The following is a 25,380-nucleotide window of genomic DNA, read 5'->3' on the forward strand; positions in this document are numbered from 1 at the left end:
GTTCTGCAGGCTCAAACGCGGGTACACATGCTCTACCGCGCCCCATGCACCAATATGCAGCTTTATGCACATTCAGCACCGCTGGCTAATGTGTACGCCAATCGATCTCCATGAAGTCCCTCGCTTACACATGAACGTGTGCAAACGAACAGCACTCTGACATCCACTTTGAGGAGTGTTTAAGCTTTAAAACAAGAGTAACACAAGGTATTCGTACATGTTGTACAAGTCTTTCTCCACATGCACCTCCAGTGAAGCCTACCAGGCAACTTTGGTTCTCCCTCAGTTTGAGAGTTTTCCTCTCAAGTGCTCATTTTCCACAAACAGGTCATGTGCTTGGTGATCGATCGCGTGTCTTGGTTCCCATTTATTTCAGAATTATGTGAAAGCAGCGCAGAGAAACTCATTAACGACAGGTAGACGGGTCATGCATCAGTTGTTGTGAGGTAATGACGTTACAAGCTTTCATAGCTTGTGGTGCTTTCAGAGTTGGTCATCAAAAAATTTGGCCCCCAGAAAAGACCAAACTGGCCCTCTGGTTCCCTCAGGTCTGAGTCCAGCACTGTTTGTAGTATTTTCATGCTTCGATTGTATCACAAGTCAGCAGAACTGTAATGCACTTCAGCCGTCACACCCTGGAGGGGCTGCAAAGCCTGTTTCCAAAATGGTGCCTGCTGAGACTACAGCAGTACAGGTTGATAAAAATAACTGCAGGATAAACGAGGAGGATCCTCATTAATGCAGTGAGGTGAATGCAAACCAGCTGCTAAATGTAAAGTAGGAAATGAAAATAAGGTTTAAAACAAACAGCAAAAAAAAAAAACCCAAAAAAACAAGACAGGATAAATGCTTCTTTGCTTTGTTGTATTACGAGAGCCTTAAAAGCTGAGCAATTAACACATCGTCTACATGCGCAAACCAGCAAAGAAGCGATGAGTTTTTGGTTGCTCAGTGTGCTGCCATGCTTCTTGACCGGTACTGAGATTTCTTGACTTCTATGCGATTTATGCGGCAACCCCAGAATGAGAAGACGGAGCCGGGCCAGCTGCTCCCCGATCTCAACCTTTTCTGCTAAAATCAAGCGGCTTTAGCATCATATTGGCTCAACAGAACCGATCTTCCAGCTTAACTTTGACCAAGAAGCTCAAAGTGTTATTTTCAGCCTCTATCTGGCAGCGACTGAGCTGGAGTTACTACAGAGAGCTCCCTTCTTCATATAGGACCTAATCCACAGGATTATTCTAAATGTTGTCAAGCGTGCGTGTGTGTGTGTGTGTGTGTGTGTGTGTGTGCAGGCAGTTGTTCAGTTGATTGATTTAATGTGGTTGCCTACATTGTTAATGGAGAGCAAGGGCAGCTGACACACACACACACACACACACACACACACACACACACACACACACACACACACACACACACACACAATGACAGAGACGTCAGGGAAAACTGGTGACGAAACTCGTTTTGTGTGGACCTCTGGAACCGTCCCAAGCAGCTCAGACAGCCCTGGAACCACAATTTGGTAAACATCTGCCTCTCTCCAAAGATAGATCCACCTCACCCTGAAATCCAATTTCTCTGAACATGTTTTCATTCAGGCTCCACATGAAGCACATTCACCAGGAAACAAAATGTACTGGCGCGGAGGGTTGAGATGTGAATCCACACGACCAAAAAAACACTGGAACATACGAGAACACCGAGGCGGAGAGATATAAATAGAATATGGGTATTAAAGGAATAAATCCAATAACCAAAACAATGATTTTAATCCTTCCAGTAAGACTGGAACAGCTTACTGGTCTCTGCCTGCTTGAGGCCCAGAACCAGATGCATGGCCTGCACCTGTGCATCCCTCCCCCTCTATCAGCTGGACACCGAAGCCCACACATTTCATTCGGATTTTCTTTTCATGCTGATTCAGATTTTTGATGAATCAGCATTTGTGTTGGGGCTGTGCATCATGAGGACAGACATCGTCTGATTATCATTTCATTTTGCTTTCCTGTCGTTCACCTCAGCGTTGCGCAAATGGGGACTTTACAGCATTTTCCCCCGTTGGACGACGCTTTCCGTCCTTACACACAGCAGGAGTCGCAGTCTGAGCTCACAACATGGATCACAACTGAAAAGAGATATCAATGAGGAGAAAACAAACGATTCAGCATCAGCCAATCCTTTTTTAGAATTCTAAACATCAAATCTACGCCCCTCCACTCGGTGAGCCTAAATAAACAATTTAGTCATGGAGTTGAGGAACTGAATGCAGCTGCACATCTTCACGGGGCTATGAGATATTTTTTGTTGCACACTCCGTGTGACAACCTCGTTAGGTTTTCCACACCCAGCCTCTCTTCTCAGGCGTTGGGGTCCAGGACAAATGTGATGGCCCTTTTTTCCCAGCAACTTCTCAATTCCTTTTTTACTTAAAATTAACTTCTGCTTTTTGTCGTTTTAATTCTGCTATTAAATGTCTCCATCTCACAGGCTAATTTACGCCACACATTATCTTAGACAGCTCCATGGGGGGGGGGGGGGGGTAGCCTATTGACAATCTTGGTTCCCTGTTATCACCAATCAAATTAGCTGTTCCAACATCAAGTGGACCAGGGACAGCAGCTCATTCTACCCCGTGTTGCTGGGTGGGAGGGGGGGAGCGCCCCCCCACCCCCCCCCGGGTGGGCCACTCCGTTTTTGCATTACCCAGAATTGCCAGACCAAGCCTCAATGGACGACTCCGTCATTCACTCACAACCCCACTCACAATCGTGCCATGAAACCAGTGTGAGACGAGCCTGAAGCAGAGCTCAAAACATCAAACCAATCCGTCGATCTCTGGCCCGGCTGGACTGGACACAGCGTGGATGGGCTTCCCTCCCTCCCTGTCCTCTGAATCATGACTGTTAAAGCCCCAGATCTGCAGGGGAACTCATGGTACGACCTGTGAGTGCGGAGGAAGTTCTCCATCTGGTAGGTGAGCCATGAGTTATACGATGGAAGCCCAGGCATTTGTTCTGCCTCTCACATCCACAGAAGCACAGTCAGGCACTGTAAAAACCCTTTTCCCAACAAACCGGTGCCAATGAAAATTCCAGAACCTTGGTTCTGTCCTCTGAACTGACTCGTGTTCTCCCCAGTTCAGAGCTGAACCACTGCGTCGTGTGCAAGACACACCCCTCAGTGCTGCCACTGCAGCCACGCCAACCAGGGAGAAACTTTGTCCTGTAAAATTTAGGAAAAAAAAGATCATTTTGATGGATTTGCAGTTGTCATGATGTCAATGTTCAACTTTTAAAATGAGAATGCAGGGATTTTTGAGGAATCTGCATCAAACAAAGATGTCTTCTGAATGAATGTGTAGCTCGTGATGTGTAGGCAGGACATCTCTGCGTTTCTGCAGAGGGCCATAACCCAATTTTTGATTAAATTCAAATTCATCCTGCATCCCACGTTAACGCAGAATTGCAGCGGTGAAAAACGACTCTTATTGTCTCCTAGCAGCAATAAGCAGAAGAGAGAGGCGCTCTGAATATGAGGTCATGGGAAAAGCCAGTGGAAAAAAAAAAAAAGGATCAAAATATAAAAAATAACTGCTGAGAGGAGTCGCAGTGCACCGTGACAGCTAGCGGCAAACACTTTGCTGGGACTAAATGCTGTCAGAGAGGATGAGCTGAGCCTCACGGTGGACGCTGCACACGGCGAGGGACGTGTCCCAGTAGAAACGTGTCCAGGAGACGGCAGCTTTGCCATTATGTCACTGAGTAGGTGTGTGTGCTGGCAGGCGTGACAAAACCAGCAGACACAGCTTCACGTATGAACAGAATGAGAGTGAGTGGTCATGTTTACAGCGTAAACGGCAGCGTGAATGACCACCACCTCAAGAATGTGAGAGCATGGAAAGTCACGCTATTGCATGTAGGACGTTTATGAATCGGACAAAAGAAGCCCGGTGGTCGCATCTCACATCTCCGCCTTAAAGGCACACACTTCCCGTTCTCAGCGTTCATTCAGCTTTCATATTTCTCCTCCAGTTGCTCACGCTGCGTCCAAACGCCAGTGTTCCCTCCTCCATTCACGCAGCACTGGCGCTGCATCTGCGTCTGTATTGTGTCAGAGTGGTGCCAGTGGCCCAGCTTTGCATGACAATGTGGCCTCCTATGCTTATCATGAGGCACCCAGGCAGACCATTTCAGTGCATCACAGTTTTTCATGCTTGTCCTTCTGCTTCTGTAAAAACCTGCGACGGCGCGAGCTTCAGCCTGATGCAAGAAGAGGAAAACATGGTGTGGAGGGGTGTCCTCCTACACATCCTCAAAAACGCTCTCCCTTTTTCATTTTCAGTCTGGCTGGTTTAAGGTTTGCATTTGGCCATTCAAACTTTCAGCTCTCAGATGCATCAGATTCACGGTGCAACTCATCCTCCGTACGTTCTCTGCCGCGCCGAGGCGCCGTCCCGCCCTCATCTGTCCACCGACTGCCCAGGAAAAATCTTTCATTTTTTATGAAACAAAGCAAGGGAATGAATCTTTAAATGTAAGACGATGAACAAAATCTCTCTGCTCAGCAACTGATCGGCAGTCAGCAGCCTGTGGTGTGAGCGTGATGACATCATTAAATTACGTGGGATAAACACAGGTGAGATACGATTTTAATAAGATGCATAAAGAATAAATGCACAAGTAATGAGGTTGCGATTTACGGTGGTTGCGCCCTTGTTGGCAGAAAACCCAGAACACGCCCACTGATTGCTCTTAATTGTATGCGTGGTCGTGTTTCGCTCCAGCTTTTCCTCTCTACAGAGAACAGGTGATGCATCGTCGCTAAATGCTTCATTTTAGCCTGAAAAATGAGGGTCCTGGGTACCAGACCGTGGGTCAGTCTGCAGTGCAATGCAGCGCACAAACCTGAGTCATAGCCCTTTGTCTTGTAGTCCACTGGGGCCTTGTCAGAGTCCCCCCCCCCAAAAAAACCCAACATATTACACATGAGCAAGCAGGTACAGATAAGAGCCGTTTCATCGAATACTAAGATCCTTGTGAGGAAGCAGCAGAGACTTCCCCAACCAGCCGGTGCTCTATTACATAACCGTGTCCCTTTACCATCACTTGCCAACAGGCATGACCTTGAGAGACGGGCAGAGCCTCTTCTGGAAGAGGCAACAATGCAGCGTGAGTGGCTAAAGCTCTCTGTGCAACCCTCATTGTCTAAGATGTGTGCGTGTGTGTGTGTGTGTGTCTGTCTTTGTGTGTGTGTGTGTGAGAGGGCGCAGGAGAGGTAGCGGCACACAATCCTGAAGAGGCTGGTGGAGGAGAGGTGGTCATACCTGCACTAACTTGCAAGAGGTAGCTGAAGATGAGGTAGGTTACGGAGATGTATCCCAACCTTCGTCCAACACACACACACACACACACACACACACACACACACACACACACACACACACACACACACACACAAAACATAAGGGACAAACTATAAAAGCTACATCACTCTGCATTCTTCCAAGCCATCACACACAGTCCTGGACTACCAAATAAAAGACTTATAAGAATATGACAATATCTCCACTTCTGTTGAATCCAAGCCTGATGTGTGTGTGTGTGTGTGTGTGTGTGTGTGTGTGTGTGTGTGTGTGTGTGAAGAGTAAACCCCAGCATGAAGCATGTTCATGTGATGCTCACGAGTGGAGATTTTTGCGTGCAAAACATGCAAATTGCAAAAGTGATCAAACAGCCAGGTAAGCTGTACCGTTACATCACAAATGCCGTCATCATTTTTCACGAAAAAAGGAATTAAGGGGGGGGGGGGGGGTCAACAAAGCAATATGAAGCCCAAAGGATGACGCACCAGGTTGCATCGTGCAGGTAAAACTGAGTGTCACTGTGTGAAACAAAGCGAAAAACCCAAAATGGCACGGATCCATCCTACCTGAATAGAGTGAGAGTCAACGGGAGAAGTCCGGTCTGATGTCTGGAGGTCCAACTACAGTGACGGTGACGGTGAACACGCGTGGAGCTGCTCCTCGGTCGAGCCGCTGCTGCTTCCGCGCTGCTGCTTTGTGTTATTTTGCGGTGTTTTATTGTATTTTGTTGTTGTTGTTGTTGTTGTTGTTGTTGTTGTTGTTGCGGGAGAAAGTCAGCCTCGACAGAAAGTGAGCGGTGCAGGTGCGTAGGATGATGCTGCTAAACGCACACTGGTGATGATGTACCGGGAGGAGGAGACGGATACCGGGGGGAGGGAGGGAGAGGAAGAGAGAGAGAGGAAGAGAGAGAGAGAGGGAGAGAGGGAGAGAGATGCGCTCATCCTTCCATTTCTCTCACCCTCCCCCCGTTTATTCATTTAATGGGATCACACTGTGAACATGACGGAAAAAATAAAGGCACCACAAATTATTATCAACCGACACGGTTTTACGTGATGTGTCGTGGCTGAGATGTGGATCTGACCCCATTCATCACTATCGGCCGGAGAGACGCTGCAGTTTGGCGCCACACTACCTTTAAGTCGCTAGCTATCGGTTTCAGTTGTGGCTAACGAATTTAACCTAACCTCACTAGTTTGGCTGCTAATTTTAAACTAACCTACGTGTTGAAAGTGTGAAGAATAGAGGTGAGTGTCCAAGAGGTTAACAGCCGATGAGAGGACGCTAAACCGCTCATGTCCTAAGGCCTGGATGTAATTTGTCCACCTGTTCATTTTTGGTGCTAACAATGATGGCTAATGTTGCTAGCTGGTCTGGAGGCCTAGTAATTACGTCCACTTCTTTTTAATCAACATGCTTCAAATATCTACTGTCACCCTACGGCAAGTTCTAAAAACTTGTTTGCCATGCTGATGAGAAAGTCAATTTTTTATCTGAATGAGAAAAATACTAAATTTTAACTAGCCTGACAAACAAAGCTAGCAAGCAACCAGAGGCAGTTAGCAGCTAACTAAGCTAGCTAAATAAAATATTTGCGACTGAAATGGGTAGCACGAGTGTTCTCAACAGCAAGAAACTATATCTATCTACATCTGTCTATATAGTTAAAGTTATGAATAAATTAGTGGAGAAATATTACATAACTTGTGGTAGGTTGATATTTATCTCCTTGTTCATTTAAAATTCCACCCACAAAGCCTACACATGGCAGCAGGAACTATTTTGTTGACCTTTACATTTCATATGATAATAACATTCTGAAGCTTGATATTGTTTAATAATTGTTAAACTCATATTGTCAATAATACTTTTTATGTACAGCAAAAGCATTTAAACCCCTGAAAGGTTTCATACTGATTATAAAACAGCCCTGCCTTAAATCTTCTTTCATGTGGGTTATAATGTAGATTATAATGTTTAGATTTTATTCAAGAGAAGAGATGTGTTTCTTATTCTAACTACAGTTTTGGAGGATGTCATTTCTGGCTTATAAATCAAAGCCAACTTTATTGTCAAATATGCTTTACATGCTCGACATACAGCATACATGAAATTTCAGTCCTCTCGGACTCACGGTGCAGCAAGGTAATAAATAAATAAAACTAAAATAACTAAACAAAATAAAAGACTACCTTAAATACTAATAAAAGATTACCTTAAATACTAAGAATTAACTATATAAACAGTGTAATAAGCGTTGTCCCTAAAATGGTGTCGCCTTAATTCAAATAAATGGAATGGACAAATTATGAAATATGCTTTAAAGTAAAACCCAGAAAAGTTCAGCAATACCATAAACTACAACCTTCAAAATGACCTTCCCATAAATCATCTCTTTTCTCAAACAGCTGCAGTAAATACTGGACATTGTAACCCCTGCGGAGGGGGGCTTATTGCTTTTCTGTTTTATTATACTAAATGCAAAACCTGTCAGTGGTGTTGATTATATGGCCGATCACATTACACGTGTGTGAGACCAGATGGGGTAGCTTCACGAATCCAACCAGTTACCTGAGTTTCGGGAAAAGGGGGGTGAGCAACGTAACAGTGACAGTATTATGGTGCACTTTCCATATACGCTGCTGAGACAATCAATTATTAAGATGGTTGCCAGTAAATTTTCTGTCAATTGACTAATTAATCATGTAATCATTTCACCTCCCTGGTGCTCCCTTGCTCTGTGTGGTGGCTGTTAATAGAGTCCCAGCATTTGCCTCAGGCTCCATAGATCACCATCTAGTAACATGTAATGAGTAACTAGACTGGGTCAGTGCTGTAGTCCCTAATATGTAGTAGATTTGCAGTGATATGTTTAAAACTGAAACTATAAATTAGAGCCATGCTCAGCCTGATTGCATTCCTTTGCCAGAGCAAGACTTGCTGGTTTGAGCCGCGTGGCTTTCAGTCACAGTTTTAACACTGTTTCTATTTTAGGTTTAGTTGATAGAGGAAATGGATCAAGTCACACAGGAAGAAATCAGTCCACAGTGTGAGACAGAAAAGCTTTCTCCGCTCTCTCTGAACCAACTAAGGGCAGACTGCACCCCCACAAACCATGGGAAAAGGATGCTGGAACTCTCAGAGCTTTTGACATTACAAAAAGCATCTGGCTCATTGACAAATCGCTTACCAGAGAATGCAGAAGAGTTTGGCATTATGAAAAATGGAAACCCTCGTGAGCAGACACAAGACACTAGATTAACCCCTTTTAGTCAAATAACTTTTTCAAACCCTGCCACCTCACAAACGGGATCGTCGAAAGTCTGCTTTATCCCTGATGAGAGACACTTCCCTCACCCCAAGGAATATGAGCAGGCTTCATTTACTGAGACTGACAAGCTCAGCTCCTACTCTCTGGCTGATGCAGATGGGGCATTAGCCCAGCTCCACACATCCAGTCTTCCCGAGTGCCAACGGCTGCGGAAATCAGAGGATGGGAGACGAGTGCGAGATAATGTCAGCCAAATAGAAGCAGTCACCCCAAGTGATGAGGAGGTCAGACGTCAGTCGGCTGATACTCGTGACGATCCGTTACATAGCCAATCTGCTGAGGTTGGAAGGAGTAATCAGGAGGAGAGCAGTTTAACTGAGAACATCGCCATCAAGGAAGAGGTTAATCGTCACATATCTCGCAGTGATTATCTGGACTCTGAATTATTTAGCTGTAACCCTGGAGAGGAAAATCCTGTTGTCTGGGATGGGAAAGACCAAGTCAAAGTGGATAGCGTGAGCCAAAATCCCATCTCTTCTGCAGCCAAATGCAGTGAGAGGTCAGTTTTTTCTCCTGATGGTGCAGCAGTAGCCAGAAATATTGTAACGGACAGTGCAAGTCCTGGTGACTTCCACTGTGAGGAAGAAGAGCACACTGCAGGCAAGACGACAGCTCAACCGCAGAGCCAAGCGACTGATCACACAACAGAGACTCAGATGCCTGCAAGGATCAGTCAAGACACTGCTGAAGGAGATAATGATACAGGCCCTTTCAGTGTAATTGACCCTGCAATCTGGAGTGAAACTGACTGGGAGCCTGAAAAGATTCACTGCAACTGTGTGTGCACTGCAGGTGAAGAATTATCTCCATCAGTAAAAGACTGTGAGATAGAAATGTCGGCTTCTCTCTGTTCTGATATCAATCCATTATACAAGGCTCCAACTTCTGATCAGAATGGGCGGTTTTCAAACCAGAGCGCAGCACAGCAGTATGAAGACGAAAAAGATGGCTTGTCTCAGGTCTACACAGAACCCCAGTCCTGTTCCATCACCGCTGATGAGACACACAGCAAGACTGGCAATGAAAGCAGCTGTCATTTGAAATCCAGTCCAAGCAGTAGTCCAAACAGACCCGCCAAGCCTCATCCCGCTGGGGACGGCAGACAAGAACGCCCCGCTACTGTGGGATATCAGTTGAAAGAACAGCAGCAGTCAGGCTGCTTTATTGTCAGCTTTGACCACCTGAAGACACAGGAAGCTGAATACTCACTAACTGAGACCGCCAAAACATACGAGACATCTGAGATTAAAGAAGGAGGGCGAATGGCAAGTTTTGTAGAAGAAGTAAAAACGGATGAATATGGGAACTCAGAAAAGGACATGGAGCGAGAGGAGAAATACTTTCAACAAAATGGACAAGAAAAAGAAGACGCACGCTCCATCATTGACTGGACAGAGGAAATGCAACGTTCTGAAGGTGACGTTGGAAGAAAGCTCCCGTGCTTGTCTGATCACTCGTACGAAACTGACGTTTTGATGATGGATTGCGCAACTCAGGAAGAAGTGGCAAGAGTGGAAGAGCCAAAAACCGATAGAGAAGGTTACTCAGTGATATCAGACGATGATCCGCAGCAAAATCAGCACAGATCAGCCATGACATCAGCGAATGGCTGCGTAGGTGGTGAAGATGAGCAAGGTGACAGCTGTTTCTCTGAATACCAAAACAAAACCGAGATGTTCAGAGTCGAAAATGAAGTTGAGAGTTTAGAATTCTGTTTCCCTTCGACAAGTGATGCGGTTGTGCCAGGTTCACATGATTCCACCCAAAGACGTCATTCACAAACTGATGATGACGACCACACAGCTCGAAACTGCAATGACAGTTTTTTTTCAGTGGCATCTGTTATCACACTCAGCAACTGTGGGCTGGGGGGCTTCGACAACTTTGAAAAGATCCAACTCTCACCAGATGATGATGATGATGATGCTGGCCTGGGCAGCAGCCCTTTGCACACCAGCTTGCCCAGGCAGCTGTTGGAACCACCCCAGCAACAGCTTTACCACTCCATGCCAGGAGCGGAGGGTGAGGCGAGCAAGCACCGCGAGGAGGTGGAAAGATCGGGGTGTCACGCTGAGAACATTGCAAATGGATTTTTAAACAGCGATATCAGTTGTCACGAACTCGGAGAGGACGTCGTTGCTCAAGGATGGCCAGAGAAACCTGACGCAAACCAACAGCCACCGCCCCCCGCTGCTTCCTCTGAGAGCAAGTGGCCAGGCTCTGATGTGAACCGCTGCTCTGAGTTTGAGATGAAACAACAATTTGACTTGGTTTTAAGAGAGTTGAACTTGTATTTTGAGATCGGCAGAAGTGACGTCGCATGTGAAACTGGAGACGTATCACCTGAGTGCAGCGACTTAACCAGAGCCTCAGAGGGTAAAGCTTTAAACTCCAAAGACCACCTCAGCTGCCCAGAGCGGGCTCACCACAGAGACACGTCACCAGGTAACTGGGAACAATAGGCCTCATTCATGAAAGGTCTTTACTCTCAAATTTGGTCTCATTGGATCTCTTTTCTAACCCACAATCTAGAGTTTTAGGTGTAAAGTAAAGCTTGATGTAACTTCTTGCTCTCAAAGAAGTAAAAAGCCACTGAGTTCCATTTGCCAAAGACATGTTTTATTAGCACTCTGAAGTTACAGTTGAGTTACAGCAAGACATCAAACACGTTTCAAACATTATTGTGTACTTTATGTGTTCTACTGAGTACATTGTGTCACTCCACATACTGTGACATCAGTCAATTAAAAAAATTGTATTAATCAAAATAATCCCCTTTTAGACAAGAGTGGGTGTGCAGGTGTTTAGATTTATCATACGGAGTTGTTTAAGCTTAGTTTGGATCAGAGGAAAACACAGGGATCAGTACAAACTCTGGTGTATGAAGTATTTCACAGGTATCATTGACCAGGTTATTGACAGAGTGATACCTGCAAGACACCCATCCACCCATCTATCCATCCATCCAACCACCCATCAACCCATCCATCCATCCACCCATCCATCCATCCAACCACCCATCTATCCATCCAACCACCCATCTATCCATCCATCCATCTATCCATCCATCCATCCACCCATCCATCCAACCACCCATCCATCCATCCAACCACCCATCTATCCATCTATCCATCCAACCACCCATCTATCCATCCATCCATCCACCTATCCATCCATCCATCCATCCACCCATCCATCCAACCACCCATCTATCCATCCATCCATCCACCCATCCATCCATCCATCCATCCATCATCCATCCACCCATCCATCCATCCATCATCCACCCATCCATCCATCCACCCATCTATCCATCCATCCAACCACCCATCTATTCATCCATCCACCCATCCATCCATCCACTCATCCATCCAACCACCCATCTATCCATCCATCATCCACCCATCCATCCATCCATCCATCCATCCACCCATCTATCCATCCATCCAACCACCCATCTATTCATCCATCCACCCATCCACTCATCCATCCAACCACCCATCTATCCATCCATCATCCACCCATCCATCCACCCATCCATCCATCCATCCATCCACCCATCTATCCATCCATCCATCCACCCATCTATCCATCCATCCAACCACCCATCTATCCATCCATCCATCCACCCATCTATCCATCCACCCATCTATCCATCCATCCATCCACCCATCCATCCACCCATCTATCCATCCATCCAACCACTCATCTATCCATCCATCCACCCATCCATCCAACCACCCATCTATCCATCCACCCATCCATCCATCCATCCATCCACCCATCTATCCATCCATCCAACCACCCATCTATTCATCCAACCACCCATCTATTCATCCACTCATCCATTCATCCACCCATCCATCCAACCACCCATCTATCCATCCATCCATCCATCCACCCATCTATCCATCCATCCACCCATCCATCCAACCACCCATCTATCCATCCACCCATCCATCCATCCATCCATCCACCCATCTATCCATCCATCCAACCACCCATCTATTCATCCATCCAACCACCCATCTATCCATCCACCCATCCATCCATCCATCCATCCATCCACCCATCCATCCATCCATCCACCCATCTATCCATCCATCCAACCACCCATCTATTCATCCATTCATTTTCTATACCTCTTATCCGTTAAGGGTTGTGGGGGGGGCCTATCCCAGCTGACATTGAGCGAGAGGCGGGTTCACCCTGGAATTGGCATTAGAATTCAGTATCTTGCTCAAGGACACTTGGACATGGTCACTGGAGGAAGTGGGGATCAAACCAGCGACCCTTCCGTTGCTGGATCATCACTCCACCTCTGAGCCACGCCGCCCCCACCCTGCAAGACACACAAACATCAAACACTCTCGTTTGTTCTGACTGCACTTTGTTGTGTGTGTAGACGCTGAAGAAGACCACAGCCTGGACATGTGTGCAGGTGATCCGCTGGTTTCTCCTGTCTCTGGCAGGCGTGGCGGTGAGCAGGAGGTGCCCTCCGGCAGCCATCCGTGCCAAGGACCTCCAGTACACAAGGCACCGGAGCACAAAGGTTTGTACTTTTCTTATTTCATTCATTTTGGCCACCGTCCAAAAAGTGAAAAGCAACAACAACAAAGCCAAAAATAGTCTTAGGAAGGAATAAAAGCTCTCATGTTACAGAAACTGTGCACTTTTTTAAAATGTAGTGCATGAAATTTCTAACATGGTTCGTGAATTAAATAGCTGCTTTGCTCCAGCGTGCGGAATGTCTGAGCTTATCTGCTGCACACGAAAAACAAGTGTCATCAAAGTCGATAACTTTGAACTCAGACGTTCTCCATCAGCAACATTTTTCAGAATCCAAGTCTGAAAAAAGTTGAAACAAAAACATGCTAATTGGAGTACAACTTCTGTTGTCCAAGTAATTTCAGTGTTGCATTGTTCCCAGTTTTTACAGCGTGGGGGGGTCAAATTAAAGGTCCTCCAGGTTAATTCAGAAAGGAAGTACAATTCCTTTTATTGATTTGTCTGTTTCTGCTAATGAACATTCAAGTAATCATTGCTCTTTCATTGTTCCCTGTCGTGGGAAGATAACGCTGGCATGAATGCAAGAACTCTATTTAATGATAGAGAGCAACAATTACAAGAGAATTAGCCAGTCCTCCCTGTCTGAGAGTCAGCATGTCTCCTCCAGAGCCCCAGGAGACGCAGCTGAAGAGGACAGAGTGGTCTCCGTCCTTCATTTGTCTTCCATCCTGGGCGCAACAGACCCACGGTGAGTAGAATGGACTTTGAGACCTTTTGTGATTGTCACGGTGAGAGCGATGGTTCTGGCTTCGATTGTTGTTTTTGAATTTAACCAGACCCATTTATTTTACAAAGCAAGACATCAAGAACAATATTTTAGTTAGAATGACGGCCGTGCAAGCGCAGAAGACACTTTTGAGGGAAGGAAGGACAGGAACGGATAAACCAAACTAGAAAAACTCAACAAAGCAGATGTTGCAGCTGTTGGAAAGCTCTTCACTGCTCACGGTGAATTTCTGTCTTGTTAGTGCTGCATGATTTGGTGAAAGACCGTGGCGTGATAAACGTGTGATGGTGTGATTGTGGCACGGTGAAAGGTATCGCAAGTCTTCTTGCTGGGTTATCAGGAAAACGCACAGTAAATACTCATCATTTTGAAATCTGTCTTTCTCAAATCTAACATTTGTGTGTTGCTGTTTTCAAAATAGTAACAGGCACTGGTCATGACTCGAGAAAACAGCAGCCATAATTTTGCAAAGCCACTAATTGCAACATGGTTTTTTTGTGGTTACCATGTATAAGTGAGCAGGCTGCCACTGCAGTTCACAGCGCTACTTAATATGAGCTTGTAAACAGTAAACTGTGTGCTTAAAGTCACGCTCGTAGCATCCAGCCTCACGCTTCTCTTCCCTCCATTCCGCTGGTCCCTGCTACCTGGTGGTGTGGTTTCACCCACCAGGAGCTGCTGGCAGCAGCAACAGCTCCTGGTGACAGTAAAACCAGGATGTTTGCGGGCCTGCAAGAATGATGCACGGTGCTGCTGTATTGTTGTGTTCAGGAATGTTGGGTCCGACCAGGAGACTGGAGCCTCTGAGAACATGCTCACGGCCAATCCGGGTTGGACTTTCGAAGAGAGCCAAGACCAAACACCTACACCGCCCCCACCCTTACAAGTGAACATCAGGACTTAAACACTCAAATGCTTTTTGTCATGTTCAGTAACTGATTTTTCTCTGATTGGCAGAAAATGGTTGATGTTTTTCTTGTTCTTCCTACTTTCTGCTGTTCTTGAGCGTGTTGTGGGAATGTTGTGTTCTGGTTCTGGCTGGTACATCCTGTCTGTTTACCTAGTTGGAGTGTCAGGGAAGTGTCTCTTTTCACACTTTCACATGATTCTGCTACACTCACGGGAGGCTCCCTCATCACAACAAGCTGTTGCTGTTCCAGCATCTCAGCTGCAGCACTTGGCTTGCTGATGATATTTCCTGACAGATAGATAGATAGAAAGATAGATGGATGATAGATTGATAGATAGAATATTATTGCATCAAATATTCTTGCACCCTCGTTGGTTTCACTTCTGTGTTATTTATTACTATTTATAAGATCTAAGATGAAATCCTGACTCAGGGTACATGTTGTTTATTTAATTTTGGATTATTTATGATGCTTTCCTACTGATGTGCGCTGGTGAGTGGACTCACTGACGGGCAGCGACCACTGGGTTTGCCGCATGCTGTTGTTTCATTAAAAGGCTTCATGTGTTTACAACATGTCCATGAGGAGTTGGGGGGGTCAACTGGAGGTCATTCTCAAGCTTGAGTGCTTTTCTACCAAAAGTAACACAATCTTTGCATAGAATGGCTCTCCGACAAATTTTATATTAGACAAAAGGACAAACCGTTACAAAAGTATGATGGAACTCGTAATGAGCTGGAGACGGATGAAGTCCTCAGGATCTTTGCTGCCTCTGATTAGACCGTTGGACAGACTGGCACGGGTCTGCTGGCTTGATGGTGCTCAGGCTCAGATGAACGACCATGACCTCAGCCCTTCCTCTTCCCTTCATCACAGCTCCTCTTGCGGCTGAAGTCTGGCCATATTTTGCGTGTCTGAACCACAAACATCACGTGGGGGAAAGTGAGGAAACTCTTCGCTCGACCTGTTCACACAAGTGAGGGTTTGGTCGACGAACAATAAGAAAAACGAAACGGACTCAAATGAGACTAAAACTAACATGCATTTTAAAACACAGTTTAAAATTCTTAAACTAAAGCAAAATCAAATTCAGCTGCCCAAAAAACATAAAAGGCGCGTTTAGGCTCAGCACAAACGAAGCGAGGTCAGTTTTCATGGACTACAAGTAAACCGAATCAGTTCCCTAAGACGCTAGCATGCTCAGCTTTGTCATCACCTTGAACTCCACAAGGACATCTGACTGCCGTCTGCACTGCTGTCCTTTCTTCTCTGTACACCAAGCCGCTGCTGCACGGTTGCCTTAAATTGCAGTTGCAATCTGCCTGTTTTTATTTTTTGAAATATATAATTTGTAGTCTTGAAGTCCTCTTCATAACGTAAGAGTGTAAAAACCACGGTTTTGTCTCGTGAAGAGCATTCAGTACTTTGTTGCGGTCCATCTCAGTGTATTTGATCAAAGTTTTCATGGGATGTTGTCGTCATGGTTACCTCTCTGATTCATTCACACGTTTCATCCAGGAAGTCCAAGAGATTTTTGGGGGCATCACCTCTCAGTGAGTGAGGTGCCTCAGCTGGCCAATCTGCTCTTTTAATCAGGCATTGTTTGTGGCTGCTGCAGGTGGATGAGTTGAATGAGATTGTTTTTTCAGTTGCTAATGACATTCGTTGGTATCGTCTTCAGATTGATACATTATTCATTCATCTGTTTCTGTTATTCTAACAACTTCACGTTCCAGAGCTTGGAGGAGTAGCTCGTCTATTGTTGTTTCTTATTGATCACACACACACACACACACACACACACACACACACACACACACACAGAGCGGGGATCTAATTTTAGGAAGACATCACTTGAGGTGCAGGGGAGTGTTACTTGCACTAATGTTTCATATTTCTCACAAAATATTGATAAATTTGTAGTGACACTTTCTACACAGACGGCAAAGATAGATTCATCTCATGAAAACAACCGGCACCGTGAACAAAGTCTCCGTAGGCATTTTCACCTGCCAGTCACACGCACGCAGCGGTGCCTCTTCTGACAGCGCAGAGAAACAGTCAGCAAGTCTGTTGTTGCTTGAGTCTGTCAGGAATGTTTGCTGTACGGTTGAAAATAAAGGTTCCCCCCAAAAATCCTCACATGCTGGAACCCAAATGCAGTCTAGAGAAGTGGTAAACGTACTGGAGACGAGAGCAAAGGCACAACCTGAGGCGCCGCACAGGTCTCAGGTGAACTTAACGATTTACTGTAGATTGTGATCCAGTGGGAAGCGCAAATCAGAAGAGCGATGCAGAAGGATGGAGGAGTGGAGGATTACTGACGACTTCGCCAGCACGTGCCGTGCTCTGCAGAAAATCTTTTAAAGAACTGCAAAATCGAGATTTGAGTGCTCGACAGGCACAAACGTTTCACCACAATGCAGTGTAAATTCCTGCCTTTGTCATCTCAGAGGGGTTTTCCTTCAATTCCAGTTCTAAATCGATGTGTGATTTCAATTTCCGATTCTCCCCAAATCATTTTAGGGTGATAAAATGTGGTGGTGGTTAAAGTTTGACCGTGGTATCCAGTTGTGAGTTACTCAGTGATTCCCGGCTCTAATTACATGGCAGTGCTGCCACTTGTATGATAATGAGGATGGGAAAATTAAGCTGAGCCAGTGCTCCAGTTAATGAGTCAGACGGTTATCACTGTAAGATGCCTGCGCGCCGTTCTTCTCTCAAATTGTTGTTGGCCCACATACCGGAGGTAAAATTGGACTTTGGGAATTTGGAAACACACCGACTGCTGCAGCGAGCAGATGAAGACTGGACTGGAACCCAACCATCACTACATGGACGGGAGCTGTTTGCTCTCAGCCTGATGTTGGGCTAGGAAAGACCACCACTCCAAAATATTGAGATCTTTGGAGGGGTTTTTTCGGGGGGGGGGGGGGTATGTTTGGGGTCTGTTCAGAGTCACAGCTGGAACGTTGATCTTCAGCTCTGGCTTCTGTTTACTCGCCTAAAACATCGAATCAGGAAACTCAGCGTCTTGGACTGGTGAGAGACCCTCTTGAACCATCCCTCAAATCTTGTGTCATTGGGTTAGAAGTGATTATAAGATTATTTTGAATGTGTTTGGGAATAAATGCAAGCATGTTACTTACCGATAAAGGCCTACAGGGATTAGTTATCAGCTCTGCACATTGTTGGCCACGTGAACATCGTGGATTTCTCGTTTTCTGAGCTCAGCTATGTTTCAAGGCCAAAAGCAAGACTGTAATTAACAAAGTAACGATATTAACCACTGCATGAAGAAACAAGGGTGTGTAACATATATGCAGCTGTCACTTCGGTCCTCATCAATGCTGGACGGAAGCAAAGGTTAATTGATGCACACTCGAGGCTGCAGTCTTTAAAAATGGATTTTTCTCCCACAATAAAAGCATACTTTACGCAGTAGAAGGTTCGACATGCTTCATTTCTGCATCAGATGTGATATTAGCTCTCTTTCCACTTGTATCTGCTGCTTCTCTCTGTGACATGAAACAAACATTCAAATCAGCCAGACTTCAAAGGCTCCAGCAGAGCAAGAAGTTTTCTCTTTAACTTCTTACAAAATGAATTCTCCACCCTCTCTGTATAATTGACTCACAGCAAATGATGAGCTCCTGGCATGACCGAGGGATTCGCGACGCGAGACAATACCAGGAATTAAAACGGGCGGTGATTTACGTCGCTGTGTTTTTAATTTCCTCCCAACCACTAAAATTAAAGGGATTATGCAAACACATTTGTTTATTTTCATTAGGCAGAATGGAAGACAGCATTATCCCAGCATGTGAGTCCCAGTAACGCTATTATGCTCGTGGAGAGACCTTGACAGCGTAGAACACACACACACACACTTTCTCCTCCCCTCACGCTTACTGAGGTGGTAAGAAGCACCGAGGCCTGTGCTTCGAAAGCTCATTACTGGAAAAGAAGAAGGTGGTAATTGGGTGACAGCCTTCAGGATTTAAAATGGCTTCCAGTATTTAAACTGGAAGCTCTTGTTATTCAGCTTGGAATTTCTGTCCCATGCCTTTAGAAGTTTAAGACCAAATAGATAAAACCTGAATGATGCAAAGAATGGAAGTGTCTAGGAAACATGAGTTGTTTCATCGTGGGAGGAAAACATGACAACTTCATCTGTTTCTTTGTGCTGTTATTTCTCCAATACACCAGAGCGTTAAGGTGTGTGTGTGTGTGTGTGTGTGTGTGTCTACAGTTGTTTACAGTGTTCTCGGCACTGTAACTGGTGCAACTTTGTGTTATTATTAAAGGAGAAGCTGAGGCATCAAGCTGTCTGCAGCCTTTTTGCAAAGCAAACAGGCAGTGTCTCTCTCTCACACACGCACGCACACACACACACACACACACACAGTACAGCACTGTATGTATTTGCTGCCTTTTCTGGATCAATAGCAATCACCAGGCCACTGTAGCAGAATCAGATGATCGAACTGGAGACTAAAAATACACCAGAATATCCATTGCTTGTGCCCCAGTGAGTCCCCACTGGATTGTGATGCAGCAAAAGCGAGTGTAGGCACTCGTACATGCGGCTGAGAGGATGCTCTTCCATGACAAATCATCATGTTGGGCTATCAGCAGAGTTTGTAATGGTGAGTTTAACGTCTAAATAAGCTCGAAAGTGGACCGTTTGTGAGCACTGGAAATGTATCCCACTGCAGTGATGTGCTCAGGTCAGCCCGCTCACTAATCTCTGCTTTGTACTGAGCAGAATGACGGCGAGTGGCCCAGCGGAGGACAATAGGAGGGATTTCACACTCCACTGTTATGACACAACTTTGCATTATTGTTTTGCTTGCTTCTGAAAAGCTCTAATTAAATTGGCATCGGCTGGGGAGGAAAGCGTCTGAGTGCGACAAACAGCAGCGCTGGTTGATTAAACAGCAACCTCGCCGCCTCGTGGGTGCTGGAGGGTGAGGTGGACAGGGGCGAGTGGAGGGGGGGGCCACGGGCCAGTGTTTGCGCACCTACTGAATGTATTTTACTGTAGGCAGTGTGGCGAGGGCCAGGCTAGTTCCCTTGAGCTCATGACCACAGGCTACCAAGCGCTTGTCTCTGCAGAGCCACATGTTGTGAACATGCAGTGAGCATTGGGCCGTAACACGTTTGCCCTCCAATGAAGTACTTTCCTGCTGACTCAGCCGTACATTTGAAGCAGCAGCATATACAGAACTTGTAATTTGTTGAACATCAAGGTCGCCATACATGAATGTTGTTGTCACAAGGACACATGAGCGTGCGTGATGTCACCCGTTTGTTTGTGGGTTCCTGTTTTTGAAGTCTCACCGTAACCTTGTGTTGGTTTAGGTAACCACAGAGTCCTAAAACCTGCAAATGAGTCAGGATTGGTGTGTGTCCGGTTCCCTCGTCCTCAGCTCAGAGTGTTTTTCATTAATGATTCTAATATTAATGATACATTTTATTTAAAGGCACCTCTCAGAACACTCCAGGTCACTTTACAGAACAATTAAGAGGCAGCTACAAATTCAAGGGAAAAAACAGACATCAAAACCACAGACAAAATTAATTAAAAACCCCAAATCTCTAGCGGATGTAAAGGTGGGGTTTCAGACAGGATTCACATGAGTGGAGGACATTTTAAGGTTTACGTCAGTAAATACTGACTGTGACCCTGCCTGAGCAGCTCGCCTCAAACACTGAGCCAAACCCAGCTCCCAGCCTGGTGTATTTAATTCCCAGAGGCAGAAAACCCGGTGCGGTAACACTGACAGTGGCAGGCCGGCCATTTAAAAACAACAACAACAACAAAAAACTGGCAGAAAATAAAAAGGTGAAATACGGTTAAATATCAGCCAAACAAAACACTCTGCTCTGCACGAGGCAGTGCCCTTGTAGCTTTAAACTCTGGCTTCTCTCTATCAAACTCAGACCCACACCTGGGTGGAAAGGGAAAGAATCCCTCAGGAGGTCCCGTCAGCCCCTGGTGGGTCAAACCAAGACGCACAATCAGGACCTCGGCAGAGAAGTACATGGAAACGTGGTTAACAAGGTTCAGGCAAAAATCGCCACTCACTCATCGCTTGAAGCCTAAACATCCCTTGAACCCCCCTTCATAGAACCCACCTGGTAGATGGTGTTAATGGGTGGTGTGGCTCGGAGGTTAAGAGGCCGTCTAGCAAGCGAAGGGTCGCTGGTTCAATCCTCACTTCCCCCTATGACCCTGTCAAAGTGACACCTGCAAGATACTGAACCCCTAATTGCTCCTGCATGGCAGCTTCCACCATCAGCGTGTGTGTGTGTGTGTGAATGAGACAACGCTGTAAATCACTTTGAGTGCTGCTTAGGTAGAGCGGCGCTGTATTAAAACGAGTCCATTTACCACCCTGACACCACAGTCAGAGGCGGTCTGGACCACATGTGGCCTCTTCTTCTCAGGAGTTTGTATGCACATCCATCCTGGGCCAGGCATGATTACAACATCTGAGAGGCTGATATTACAGCTCAACAAACGTCTTTGGTGGTTTGGTTTGTCAGCAACATGCTGGGAGAGCTATTAATATACACTTGATAAACACAAAGAAAGCTTCTCGTTAAGAACGGGTGTCTCTCGACCGTCTTGTCCAAAACAGGAAAGCAATTTCTGCAGAATCAAAATTGACTGGAGTGGGATCCACACAATCCAGTTCCATCTGCATGGTTTGGGGGACATATTTATGTGTGACGCTTGTTTCAAATACAAAGAAGAAGTGATTAAGAATGTCACAAACAGTATCTGATGTGTTGGTTTGCAGACACAGAGGGGAGGTAAGATCCCACCCCGAGCCGAGTGTAGACACACTCAGGTGAGCTGCAGGTGTGTGCAGGCCAATCTGACAGCCATAAAACACTGAAAACCCCACCCTCCATCAGCATTCATTGATCCATTTCACTCAGCTGACAGCACAAAGAGACTACAGCCCCCGTATCGCCATTCCTACCCTGTGCAGCCACATTTGGACTCCAGAGGCCCACCGTAACTCTGACAGGTGCCTTCTGTAGCTGCCGGGCGCTTTCATGACTTCATGTATTGGCTGCAAGTCACACCTGACAGCAGTGTGAGCTTCGTGCGCTGGGCAGTGAGTAACATACCCTGTTATGTCATCCGCTGAGAATATAACTTACAAAACATCATCCAGCATCGTGACTCAACTGAGTCCATAAACCTGTTAGGAAAATGTTTGCTATTATTGAGGGCTCCTAAATCAAATGCTTCGCCTCAAAGGTCTTGTTTCATAGATCTGCTCCAGTCATGATCTCAGGCATCAAAAGTAAGACTGATGAGAGTCAGCATTACAATCATTCTTGTTTTTTCGCCGCACACGATTTTGTATTGCATCCACAAAAGTTGAAACAAGACTTCTTCATCTTACAGGTGCAGGAAATGAGCCTGAACTCACTGGTCCTGAGTACCTGCACTTCTGACTTTTGTCCACATGAGTTCCTTTACTTCTTATGAAGTACCGCAACCCCCATGAGTGACCTGCTACCTGCTGGTGCTGCCTGCTGGTGCTGCCTGCTACCTGCTGGCTGCTACCTGCTACCTGCTGGTGCTGCCTGCTATCTGCTGGTGCTGGTGCTGGCTGCTCCCTGCTACCTGCTGGGGCTGCTTGCTACCTGCTGGTGCTGGTGCTGCCTGCTACCTGCTACCTGCTGGGGCTGCCTGCTACCTGCTGCCTGCTACCTGCTGGTGCTGGTGCTGCCTGCTACCTGCTACCTGCTGGGGCTGCCTGCTACCTGCTGCCTGCTACCTGCTGGTGCTGCCTGCTGCCTGCTACCTGCTGGTGCTGGTGCTGGTGCTGCCTGCTACCTGCTGGTGATGGTGCTGGTGCTGGTGTTGGTGCTGGTGATGGTGATGGTGCTGGTGATGGTGTTGGTGCTGCCTGCTACCTGCTGGTGCTGCCTGCTGCCTGCTGCCTGCTACGTGCTGGTGCTGGTGCTGGTGCTGCCTGCTACCTGCTGGTGTTGGTGCTGGTGATGGTGTTGGTGCTGCCTGCTACCTGCTGGTGCTGCCTGCTGCCTGCTACCTGCTGGTGCTGGTGCTGGTGCTACCTGCTGGTGCTGGTGCTGGTGCTGGTGCTGGTGCTACCTGCTGGTGATGGTGCTGGTGCTGGTGTTGGTGCTGGTGATGGTGTTGGTGCTGCCTGCTACCTGCTGGTGCTGGTGCTGGTGCTGCCTGCTGGTGCTGGTGCGGGTGCTGGTGCTGCCTGATACCTGCTGGTGCTGGTGCTGCCTGCTGTTGCTGGTGCTGGTGCTGGTGCTTCCTGATACCTGCTGGTGATGGTGCTGGTGCTGGTGTTGGTGCTGGTGCTGGTGATGGTGCTGGTGCTGGTGCTGGTGCTGGTGCTGGTGCTGCCTGCTACCTGCTGGTGCTGGTGCTGCCTGCTGGTGCTGGTGCTGGTGCTTCCTGATACCTGCTGGTGATGGTGCTGGTGCTGGTGCTGGTGCTGGTGCTGCCTGATACCTGCTGGTGCTGGTGCTGCCTGCTGCCTGCTACCTGCTACCTACTACCTGCTGGTGCTGGTGCTGCCCGATACCTGCTGGTGCTGCCTGCTACCTGCTGGCTGCTACCTGCTACCTGCTGGTGCTGCCTGCTATCTGCTGGTGCTGGTGCTGGCTGCTCCCTGCTACCTGCTGGGGCTGCTTGCTACCTGCTGGTGCTGGTGCTGCCTGCTACCTGCTACCTGCTGGGGCTGCCTGCTACCTGCTGCCTGCTACCTGCTGGTGCTGCCTGCTACCTGCTGGTGCTGGTGCTGGTGCTGCCTGCTACCTGCTGGTGATGGTGCTGGTGCTGGTGTTGGTGATGGTGATGGTGATGGTGATGGTGATGGTGCTGGTGATGGTGTTGGTGCTGCCTGCTACCTGCTGGTGCTGCCTGCTGCCTGCTACGTGCTGGTGCTGGTGCTGCCTGCTACCTGCTGGTGATGGTGCTGGTGCTGGTGTTGGTGCTGGTGATGGTGTTGGTGCTGGTGCTGGTGATGGTGTTGGTGCTGCCTGCTACCTGCTGGTGCTGCCTGCTGCCTGCTACCTGCTGGTGCTGGTGCTGGTGCTACCTGCTGGTGCTGGTGCTGGTGCTGGTGCTGGTGCTACCTGCTGGTGATGGTGCTGGTGCTGGTGTTGGTGCTGGTGATGGTGTTGGTGCTGCCTGCTACCTGCTGGTGCTGGTGCTGGTGCTGCCTGCTGGTGCTGGTGCGGGTGCTGGTGCTGCCTGATACCTGCTGGTGCTGGTGCTGCCTGCTGTTGCTGGTGCTGGTGCTGGTGCTTCCTGATACCTGCTGGTGATGGTGCTGGTGCTGGTGTTGGTGCTGGTGCTGGTGATGGTGCTGGTGCTGGTGCTGGTGCTGGTGCTGGTGCTGCCTGCTACCTGCTGGTGCTGGTGCTGCCTGCTACCTGCTGGTGATGGTGCTGGTGCTGGTGTTGGTGCTGGTGATGGTGTTGGTGCTGGTGCTGGTGATAGTGTTGGTGCTGCCTGCTACCTGCTGGTGCTGCCTGCTGCCTGCTACCTGCTGGTGCTGGTGCTACCTGCTGGTGCTGGTGCTGGTGCTGGTGTTGGTGCTGGTGATGGTGTTGGTGCTGCCTGCTACCTGCTGGTGCTGGTGCTGGTGCTACCTGCTGGTGCTGGTGCTGGTGTTGGTGCTGGTGCTGGTGCTGGTGCTGCCTGCTGGTGCTGGTGCTGCCTGATACCTGCTGGTGCTGGTGCTGCCTGCTACCTGCTACCTGCTGGTGCTGGTGCTGCCTGCTGGTGCTGGTGCTGGTGCTTCCTGATACCTGCTGGTGATGGTGCTGGTGCTGGTGTTGGTGCTGGTGATGGTGATGGTGCTGGTGCTGGTGCTGGTGCTGCCTGCTACCTGCTGGTGCTGGTGTTGGTGCTTCCTGATACCTGCTGGTGCTGGTGCTGGTGCTGGTGCTGGTGCTGCCTGCTGGTGCTGGTGCTGCCTGATACCTGCTGGTGCTGGTGCTGCCTGCTGCCTGCTACCTGCTACCTACTACCTGCTGGTGCTGGTGCTGCCCGATACCTGCTGGTGCTGCCTGCTGGTGCTGGTGCTGCCTGCTGGTGCTGGTGCTGCCTGATACCTGCTGGTGCTGCCTGCTGGTGCTGGTGCTGCCTGATACCTGCTGGTGCTGCCTGCTGGTGCTGTTGCTGCCTGCTGGTGCTGGTGCTGGTGCTGCCTGATACCTGCTGGTGCTGCCTGCTGGTGCTGGTGCTGCCTGCTGGTGCTGGTGCTGCCAGGATGCAGTTGTGACCTGGTGTTTCTGGCGAGCCTCACTAGTTGGATGGAATTATTTTCCGTCCTGTCATTTTCAGAATGAGGACAAAAAAAAGGGACAGTGGTGGAATACTGGGAGAATGTAAACATCGTCATCGTTTGTTGACAGGGGACTCGATCAGCTGGGCTGTCAGGCTGTAGGCTTGAAGTCATTC

The 25,380-nt window shown here is 47.7% G+C and overlaps 2 protein-coding genes across 4 annotated transcripts in view; one reads left to right on the forward strand and one right to left on the reverse strand.

Moving 5' to 3' along the window:
* The window catches only part of vsnl1a (visinin-like 1a), a 36,570-nt gene extending 30,366 nt beyond the window's left edge, over window positions 1-6,204 (reverse strand). Inside the window, exon 1 of the mRNA XM_086190366.1 lies at window positions 5,932-6,204. The gene's annotated coding sequence lies outside the window, so the exon portion shown is untranslated. The remainder of the gene's footprint in view (window positions 1-5,931) is intronic.
* On the forward strand, window positions 5,983-17,709 carry LOC147242204 (uncharacterized). 3 transcript variants are annotated; one of them, XM_086190364.1, is made up of 5 exons: window positions 5,983-6,167; window positions 8,360-11,141; window positions 13,102-13,248; window positions 13,873-13,953; window positions 14,764-17,709. In XM_086190364.1, exons 2-5 carry the CDS (start codon window positions 8,378-8,380, stop codon window positions 14,880-14,882), a joined length of 3,111 nt encoding a protein of 1,036 aa, XP_086046490.1. In that variant the 5' UTR covers window positions 5,983-6,167; window positions 8,360-8,377; the 3' UTR covers window positions 14,883-17,709. The 3 variants fall into 3 exon arrangements, with proteins under 3 accessions (XP_086046490.1, XP_086046489.1, XP_086046491.1); XM_086190363.1 differs by lacking the exon at window positions 5,983-6,167 and adding an exon at window positions 6,327-6,612 and having other exon boundaries at window positions 14,764-17,707; XM_086190365.1 differs by lacking the exon at window positions 5,983-6,167 and adding an exon at window positions 6,718-6,807.
* The last annotated feature ends 7,671 nt before the right edge of the window (window positions 17,710-25,380 follow it).

This window comes from Aulostomus chinensis, chromosome 20 (assembly GCF_037954235.1).
Source record: "Aulostomus chinensis isolate RoL2024-O1b breed Wild chromosome 20, RoL_Achi_v1.0, whole genome shotgun sequence".
In the NCBI taxonomy this organism is placed as follows: domain Eukaryota; kingdom Metazoa; phylum Chordata; class Actinopteri; order Syngnathiformes; family Aulostomidae; genus Aulostomus; species Aulostomus chinensis.